The 9,729-nt window shown below is 30.7% G+C and overlaps 1 protein-coding gene across 1 annotated transcript; it reads right to left on the bottom strand.

Annotated features, from left to right (window-relative positions):
- Positions 1 to 1,638: 1,638 nt before the first annotated feature.
- LOC121113778 (cryptochrome-1) lies at positions 1,639 to 6,834 on the bottom strand. Its single transcript, XM_040707640.2, has 6 exons — positions 6,533 to 6,834; positions 6,270 to 6,450; positions 5,771 to 6,199; positions 5,277 to 5,681; positions 4,951 to 5,229; positions 1,639 to 3,753 (listed from the first exon to the last, which is right to left on the bottom strand). The coding sequence occupies exons 1-6, from the start codon at positions 6,781 to 6,783 to the stop codon at positions 3,649 to 3,651; spliced, it is 1,650 nt and encodes a 549-aa protein (XP_040563574.1). The 5' UTR covers positions 6,784 to 6,834; the 3' UTR covers positions 1,639 to 3,648.
- Between the last annotated feature and the right edge of the window lie 2,895 nt (positions 6,835 to 9,729).

Below are 9,729 nucleotides of genomic sequence, written 5' to 3' on the forward strand. Positions count from 1 at the left end.
TTTTTTTGTATCATTGTATATGAATGGTGTCTTTATTTAGAGTGTCGTTTTATCGCTAAAAATGGTACAAATAACATTCAAAGGATATGTGGAACTGTTTTACTTTTGACAATGATTCATTACAAGTTTGACACAAATCAATGTCCATGACACATAGAATACACTTTTACTTATGTTTGTATGGTTCGGCAACTCCTAGACTAATTTGCAACAGAGAAAATAACTGTGGTGATCCATCATTTCATAAATGATATTATGAAAAAAAAAAAAAAAAAACATCTTAAATACATGCGTTTTTGTTGCATTGAAATATAGCATTGCATCTCCCCCCTCCTTTTGTGGAATTTGTATAGTGATCGATAAAAAAAATTGGTGTCTATCCTAAAAAAATTTCAAATGTTATTTTTTTTTTAAATCTGTCATTTACTCATGCATCACTGGTTATCATTCTGAATCTTTGAAATTATTTATTCAAAACTAAAGTGAAAATGTAACCTTCCACTCCACATTCAAACGATGGGTCATAAATCTTTAAACGTGAAATGGAAAGTTTAAAGTTTAAAAAATATATGGAGAAACATTTTTTGATTACTCGATCCCTGAAGTATTTCAATGGTCAACCAAGGATTAATCTAAGAAAAATGCTGATACCTACAGATATAAAGAATATATTTAAAACTCTCAAAATCAGCTAAAAAACGTCGCCTGAATGAAACAGTACAAGCAATGAGAATGGTAAACTTTGTTAAAATGATCAAGAGAGTCTGAGGGATATTTCCATTCTTTAGATGTAAATATCTTATTTATACCGAGTGGTCCATTAAAATTGGAATACTTTGAATTTTAAACTACAACAAGATATTATTCATTAAGAAAATATAGAATTTCAAGAAAATGAATACTATAAATTAATAATTAATATAGTCATCTGTTATGGCGTACCACTGCAGACTGACACTGGCTTTTGAGACCTCGATGTGTGGATGGAGGAGACTGCAGGCCTTCACCTAGTCTATATGCAGACAAAATGTGAAGTCGAGGGTGTTGACCTGTATGTAGGTCAAAAGTGTCAAAAAAGAGTTCAAATAAACTCAAAAGGGTTTTGCAATGGATAAGATGTTTTGTTTTTTTTCATTACTGGTATCAAAAGTGGCCTCTCCACCCTCACAAGGCTCTTTCAACCCACTTTTTATTGCTTTCTGGACAATCTGGTGTAAAATCCCAAGATCTCTTTCATGGACTTGAGGGGATTGACCAGGGCATTTTCTTACCTCATCCGGGACCAGTTTGGCCTTTCTGACAGAGCCCTTCGTTCTCTCCAACGTTTCGGAATTGCTAACGGCGTAGAAAGTGGTCCTAGAGACGCCAAATTCTTTGGAGTGTGCAAATGAAAATTAGTTGATCCCTTTCAATCCTCATTTTCTCCACTTATACATAAGTGAAAGAGCTCAAGCTTGTTCTGGTTTATTACTAATTCTTTATGCTTTAATATAGCGAAATAGGAATTAATTTGAATCCCTCAACCTTCATTAATTATTAAATTAGTAAGTGGTTGGATTTCAAGGACCATCCGCACCTGTTTAGTTCATATCATAATATATTATTCTAATAAATCCGAGAAATCCCGGGTACTCCTCCTAAACATTCAAATATATATTAACATCAATTACGTATATACATACATCAATACTTTAGTTCTATAAAAATGGAAATATTTGGACATTGATAAGTGTGAGAATAATATAAAACATCTTTAAACATTCCACTATTGTATACATGATGCTTGGAGATGTGAAAATGCACGTATTTTTTAGCGTATGAGCAAAATAATTGTACAATTTGATACTACAAGTGAAACCGAGATATAATAGTCTCTTCTACAAGGAAATTATATTCACGTACGCTTAAAATTTCAGGCATTTTCACATCTCTATTAATATTCTTCAAAGTATATGGTAGGACTACAACATAAAACTGACCTGTGATAAAAAAATCGATTTATATTTCTACATTATTAAAATAATTCTGAGTGTATAATTACACAATTTTTGACTTAATATATCTATTGAAAAGACTCGTAAAAAAACTATAATTTACCGATTGTGTTGAATATAAATTGCACACAATGGTCTTTTTGTTTGGGATGGGGATATAAATTAAATTTGAAGGGATAACTCATTGGCAAGTCAATTTTATGATGACATAGAGGAGCTGAAAACACCAATTCTAGTATCAGTTGAGCACAGTATAATTTTAAACTAACTACGTCTCTAGAAGTAACAAAAGAACCAGGGGGCCAAGAGGCAATTAGCAATTAAGGAATTTTTATAGTTATCACAATTAAAAATTCCCTCTCTACTAACAAATTTTAAATATAATTAATTTTAGAAGGAAAAAATCGATTTCAGTTTTTTTTAAATTGTTATTGGTTCAAATTTAGTCGCTTGGGAAACATTTTAACAACTTGAAGTTTAAAAAAAGAAGTTTTTGGGCTCTTCTATAAAAAATATTTATCAAATTTAGGATTTATAAAAATAAAATATAACCCTTCTGCCCAAGTTGTCGAAAAAGCCAACGACACTTGAAAATACATTCGAACGCCGGAACTACTTTCATGGGCGTCTATAGGATTTTTTTTTTTTGGAGGGGGCTTGGTTTTTGAATTTTTTAGAAAAAAAATTCTAAAATTTCATAGTTGTTCAAAAAATATTTCAAATATTAAATTTTTTTTGAAATCTAGAACTATTCACAAAAAAATAAATTATTGAGAAACAAATTTGGAAAAATAAATTTCAAATATTAAATTTTTGGGGAAAAATTTAAAAAATTCATTGCTATGCACAGAAAAAAATAATTGTAAATATTAAATTAAATTTCAATTATTCAATTTTTGAAAAAAAAAATAAACACTTAGAGGAAATAGAAATTTTTTTGGAAAAAAATTTCAAAAAATTCGTAGCTATTCAAAAAAAAATTCCAAAATTACATTTTTGGAGAATAAATTTCAAAAATAGATAAATACTTACAGAAAAAAAAATTCCTAAAATAAATTTGAAATATTAAATTTTTTGAAATAAATGTCAAAATCAAGAGTTGTTAACAAAAAAAAATTGGGAAAAAAATTGAAAAATAAAATTACATTTCAAATATTAATTTTTTTTGTCAAAATTTGAAAAATCAACAGTTATTTACAAAAATTAAATTTTTTTTATTTAAAAAGCAAAAATTCCTTAATTTGTGGAGACTACCGCCCCTCAAGCCCATCCCTTGTGGACGCCCCTGATACGGGGTGACTATAACAACACTTGCACACCACCATATATAATATTTGCTATAGATACTTATAAAAATTAATACATTTTTTTGTCGTTTCTTTTGTCAAAATTTGAGTTTACATTTTTCTTTGAGTTTTAGAACTCTGCCAATGTTATCCTTATTTTCCAAACCTTCCCAGATCAATTTTATGTTGTACTATTATATGACAAATAATAAACACTTGACAAAATAACTTGAGATTAAAGGAACCAAGTTATATTGAGCAAGTGTTAGGACAGACAAAGAAACTGCTTAGAGAGAATAGATTTAAAATATACATAGATACACATAAATCCACGAGATCAATTCCTTTCAGTATTTTCCCTCAAAGTATTAAATACTTTTATTTGAAGGACAAGTTCTACAATTTCTCTCAAACGACATGAATTTTATCGCCTCAGTTGAGTTAGAGGGATGTAAATATTCACTCCGAGGCCTCTGAAATAACAAAAATAATTATTATAAACTTTGAATGATGGACAAATCAAATTATTAATTATATTTGTAAATTCTAAGAATTTTTAAGTCTCCGAGTTTTTTTGTTGTTGACAACAGTGGTTTTTTTTTTTACTTTTCAAAACTGTTCTCATTATTCTTAAGGTAAAAGCATCTAAGTTAGTGGTTCCCAACCTTTCAAATATTTCGACCCATTTTAAAACAAGCAATCTTATATATACATTCAATTTTTTGTACAAGAAACTGCCATATATTATGCCGATTATGAATTATAGATTTTTTATTCATGAAGTAGCTATACGTTCTGTAAATTCTTCATCAGAGAAGAAAGTCGACCCGTCGCCATCATGTTTAAGGTTATTAAGAAGACTTTTACAACTCTCCATACGGAATTGGTGAGGTTTTTGGGTCAACAATGCCTCTTGTCAAACTTTTACGACTTTTGACCAGTAACTTTGACCACATTTGATACGGTATTGTTACTCTTTTTACAAAAATCTAGCCACTAAGTGGAAAAAAACTTGCCCAAACGCTTCCAAACTTGGCTAAATCTATTTGGAAATGATCTAATTTGGCAATACTGTTGGTCGGCACAATACTGGTGGTGCGATCAAAACAACACAGAACCCAAACATGTTTTATACTGACTCAGGCGTTGTGTTGAGTGACCTAGGGAACTGTTACACTTAGTGTCATGGTAAAAAACATTTTTAGACAGTTATATAAATTTGTACTATAACTGTGTTTAAATATTATTCAAATGCGTCTAAATATATATGTGAACGAGCCCATGACATTGGTGATGCGACCCCATTTGGAGTTGAGATCCACAGGTTGGGAACCACTCATCCAAGGATAAAGTGTGTGAGCTCATGGATAATGGAGAGTTACTCAAAGGATTTTTGGTTCAGCTTTAAGTTTTTTTGTACTCGGAATAGAATTAAGGATCAATTAATTCCAGGGTTATGGTAACTATCCTTTCCAAATAAGGAGTAGAGCTCGAATTTATTTACTTCATTTGCCAACTGCTTGCAGTTAATCTAACAAAGGATTATAAGAACACATGATCTTCAGATCGTCATGATTACAATGTCATTTTTTAGTTTCATGGATTATATATACCCAAAATGCTTAGAATTCTCGACTTTAGCAATAATTATCATTTAGATATATATTTACCGGATTACTACGAGTATGAGAAAATTCCAATTGAAGTTTTTTCATTCTGAGAGTATTGAGCTTACTTATTTGTTTATGATTAACGACTGGAGAGGGATAGTGCTCACCGATAATGCATCCAACGTTTACTTGCACGTCGTGTGGTGCTTTCCAGGGTTCATAAATATACTCAAGAGGCATGGACTTGAGTTCAGGTATGAATCGTTTGACATATTCTCCATGGGCGTCATGACGCCGACCAAAATTTACTGGATCGATGCAGTGTTGACAATTAAAAACCTATTGAATAAAATAAGTGCATGAGTACTCCATTAGGATTTACTCACCTCTTCAAAAGCTGAATTGGATATCCACATCCAATTTCCAGCGCAGACAGCCTCATCGGCATCCAACAAGTACTTGAAGAACAATTTGAATCCCTCCTCCCATGATATCCAAAGATCACCTCTTGTTAAAAAACAGGTTATAGCATTTCGAACAACATGATGTATCCATCCTTGACTATAGAGTTGCCGTAGCCCAGCGTCGATGAAGGGAAATCCGGTTTTGCCTTTGACGAAAGCGTCAAATTGTTTATTGTCCGTGGTTGAAGTCCAAGGAATTGGAATACACATGGGATTTCTTTGAATCTCCGTAAAGTATTGATTTTTCGCAGCCATGGTATAGAAAAATTCTCTCCAAAGAAGTGGGGCTACAATTTGATGATTTATTTCTATATTCAGTCCAACTGCCTATGCCGTAATTTAAAAAAATATTAGTTTACGTCAGGAGAATCACACCTAATAGATATAAAAATATGTTTATCTCATGATTTATCTACCTTTTGAAATTCCCAATTTGCATCAATTATGCCCCAGTAAAATTTTCGAACAGACAAACATCCAAATCTCAAATCCGGACTTAAGCTCTTGGGAGGGCACAAAATATCTGGTGATCTACGATTTGGTAAATAACGTCCCTTACGAAAGTGGTCGATCTCATGAGTCATTCTTCTCTCTAGATCCTCCAATGCCTTCAATTCTCCACCCATATAAACTTTCTTCGTATCATCAAATGTAGAATGAGGAAAGATATTGAGATCCTCAGGTGTTGGAAATTTATCAAAAGAGAACGAAAAATTCGATGAAATGAAATTAGCATGTGATAAATCCGCATTTGGTACTGGACGATTAGGAACTCCAATACAATCCACAATTTTACTAAATGTGGTAAAAGTTGTTGGTGGAATTCCTCCATTAGCTGCAATTATCTAATAAATGAAAATAAAAGAAAAAACACATTTAATGAAGTGCTTAAAGAATGATATTTTTTTAACATACATGCCAAGGATCAAAAAGTGTATGCCCTTGTTTCTCTATGGCTTTGATCTTTGCATTTGCACAGAAATCCCTGACTTTGTTATCACGTTTTTGACCTTTGTTCTCTGGATCTTGCTCCCACGTAATTTTCATGATGGGGTTTTTGGAATGAATCTCTTTCAGAACTTGTATTGGGGAGCCTCTTCAAAATAAAAATATAGATGGAATTTAGAAACTACCCGTTAAATAGTGGATAAGGCACATTAATTGACTAAAAATATCACCTAGCAATAATGAAGGATCCTCCAAATTTTTTAAATTGTTCATCTAAATCCTTCAAGGACTCCAACAAATAAGACATTCGATTATATCCAATGAGGTCTGTTCCATTCGAGGTACCATCAAAAATAAAGAGTGGAATAAATCCCGTAGATTCTTCATCTGATCCCTTGAGAGCTTCAGTTAGTGCAGGATTATCGTGGAGTCGCAGGGCGTTCCGGAACCAACAAACATGGCTTTTTCTCTGATCTGTCATTCTTGTAGCTGAAGAATATTTGATCTCCTTGTTCTCTGAGGACACAAAGTGAACTGTAAAAAAAGAAAGCAGATGAAAAAACAGAACAAAGTAAAATAAGAGAAGAATAAAAGAGCTCAGCTCCTTCAAGAGGTTTTTTATATAATCCATGATGTTTACTTCTCCTCAGCACAGAGATACATACATGTTATCGAATGTATATGTATATAAATACTTTTCTCAGAAAAGTAATATTCAATTATATCACATGAACACATATTTTTTAATTAAAAGTAAGTGAGGCCTTTTTTTTTAGAAAAATGACATTGAAATTGGTAGAAATATGTTTCACACAACTCTCAGACTGAAACTAACTTTAAAAATTGTCAGGTTTAACATTCCATACTTGGGACATAGCTTGGGACCAATCATTCTCAATAAGTTACTATAAAAATTGTTTGCAAAGAAGCTGTAGCCCCCTCAAAATTAAGGATTTTTTGCTTTTAATTAATAAAATGTTTTCATTATTCGGGCCAAATATGCAGCAGAGCAAAATATTTAACTTTTTTTTTTGTGAACAGCTATGGATTTTTGAATTTTTATTCAAAAAAAATTAATATTAAAAAAAAAATTTGAAATTTTTTCAAAAAATTTTATATTTTTTAAGTGTTAGGTATTTTTTTAAAAAAAAATTAATATTTTAAATTTTTTTTTGAATAGCTATTGATTTTTTAAGTTTTTTTCCAAACAAAATTAATTTAGTTTTTAATAGCTGGAATTTTTGGATTTTTTTGCCAAAAAAAATCCAAAAACCAGCCCCTACTTAAAATATATTCCTGCGGACGCCCTTGAAGTAATCAATATTGCTTGTAGGATGTTATAGCTAGTATGTAGAAAACAAATATTTTTATCCCTCTAGTACAAGTTTCAAACTCAACATTTTGGAAGAATAGATGTATCTACTTTAAAACGTTACATCAAGCTAAACAAATTTTTTTAGAAGGTTATTTAATTATCAAATACAAGCAGTAGTACCCAGAGTAATTAAGCGTAGACTAACAGACACATTTTGCTTTTATAATATAGAAGATAACTCCCCAATGAATGTTGAGTGTTAATCAATAAAGATATTTATACTTTTATTTTTAGTTTAGTTTATGTATTTGTTGTTATCAATAAAGCCTTCACCTATTTTAGGATGATTTTTTTTATGGTTATACGTGCATTTGCTCATTTACTGATAATCTCTGATAATATAGTATTGTATTTCAAAATATCCAATTTGCATAAATAGTGAATCAAGTTCTGCCCAATATTGAGATCAACGACACTGTTAAAGATGTCAAGATGTTAAAGAGCCGTCTTTTACATATCAGGATATATAACAAGGTCTATTATAAAAGTCACTGCCTTTCTTTTTTTATCCAATGATGTGTCCAAGTCGATCAAGCTCAACCATTTAAAAGAAAATTGACAAGTTCTGAATAGTAGAAGTTGATGAGTTTCATCGTCTATTATAATTTATTTATCTTGTGTCTTCACTCTAAAACTTTGTATGGAAATTATAAACGCTGATAAAACAAGGTCATTATTTTTTGTAATTTCATTCAGTCAAATGTCGAATTCAAATGTAAACAGACTTCAGTTTCAAATTAACAATTGTTTGTGATGAGGATAATTCTTTTGTAGAATTATTTCCGCATATATCAAATAAGAACTCAATGTTATGAGTATATCTATACATGTACATATATTCACAAACGGAGCTGTTCACTACAAATTTTTACGACCGCTAGTATAATATTAATTATTGAGATATTATCTCGAGTAAAGTCACAGTAAAGTTGCGAGTTTTTGGGTACGTGAGTTAATGAGTTTCAAACTTTAGATCTTATTAAAATCTGAACCTTTACGATCAAACAACGAATTTTAGTCGAGTTACAAGTCTTTCACATTAAATTCAAGTCAAACCTTAAATGTCTTTTTTTCTAGTCCGAATCGAGTTTTCCTAGAGTTTGAAGTCCCAACTCAATAAGAGTTAAGTACAATCCGTGTCCGAGTCTTCAATTCTGATTAGTGAGCTATGATTATAATTAATTGATGACTGAATAGACTGTATAATATTTTGATTCTTAGGTTAGATGGAGTAAATATAATAATATAATGTTTACTCATACTTAATCAGTAGAACTCTATCCAACCAATTAAAGGAGTATTTTAAAAAAATTTTCAATTCACTTCTATGTATTGAATGTAACTAATTCTAAAGAAAACAGCACGCACTTTCAAGAGGCTGAGGTAAAAGATGTCTCTGGTTACTCATCCTTTTTCATGAGCGCGTTCACACGTAACTACTCAATACTTATATCAATTCATTCACAAGACTAAATAATGAAGTAGCATGGTTAATGGCCTTGCTCTGCCCAATATAATAATTTAGAGATGTTTGGGAATTGTGATTTTATAGACTATAGAGCACGTTTGAGATTTGTGAAGTTAACTTAAAAATGAGCTAATTTTAAAATTTCATAAATGAACAGTACTTTATAACTATAATTTATAAATATTTAGCATAAAAACTTTACGAACTCCCAACGTAAGCCTTAGATTATAAATCAGTTTTATTTACATAGATTATAGTAATTTTTTTAGCCTGTAAAATTCTGTTTTTCAGTTGTAGTTCCACTTGATGCTAAATTATATACTAATATTATTTAAACGTAAGGGTGCAAAATATATATTAAAATCATCAAGTTAAACTTTTTGAGAAAAGATTCACGTCGAAACCTAGGAAGATAAAGAGTTTCATCATAAAACAAATGTTGTTTTTTTTAGTCTACAGCCTTATACAGCATAGGCAATGGATTTATCAACTCCAAAAGCAATGCCCAATATATTTTTGGTCACAAATTTTTTATTGAAATCCAAGAGACATGTGTTCTGTCCACAAGAATAAAAGAAGAACAA

This window comes from Lepeophtheirus salmonis, chromosome 2 (genome assembly GCF_016086655.4).
Source record: "Lepeophtheirus salmonis chromosome 2, UVic_Lsal_1.4, whole genome shotgun sequence".
Taxonomy (NCBI): domain Eukaryota; kingdom Metazoa; phylum Arthropoda; class Copepoda; order Siphonostomatoida; family Caligidae; genus Lepeophtheirus; species Lepeophtheirus salmonis.

Coding starts and splice junctions, on each gene's coding strand:
- LOC121113778 (XM_040707640.2), bottom strand. CDS start 6,783: ATGACAGATCAGAGAAAAAGCCATGTTTGTTGGTTCCGGAACGCCCTG. Junction 6,451..6,532: donor GGATCCTTCATTATTGCTAG/GTGATATTTTTA, acceptor TTTATTTTGAAG/AGGCTCCCCAATACAAGTTC. Junction 3,754..4,950: donor CTCATACTCGTAGTAATCCG/GTAAATATATAT, acceptor TTGTTATTTCAG/AGGCCTCGGAGTGAATATTT.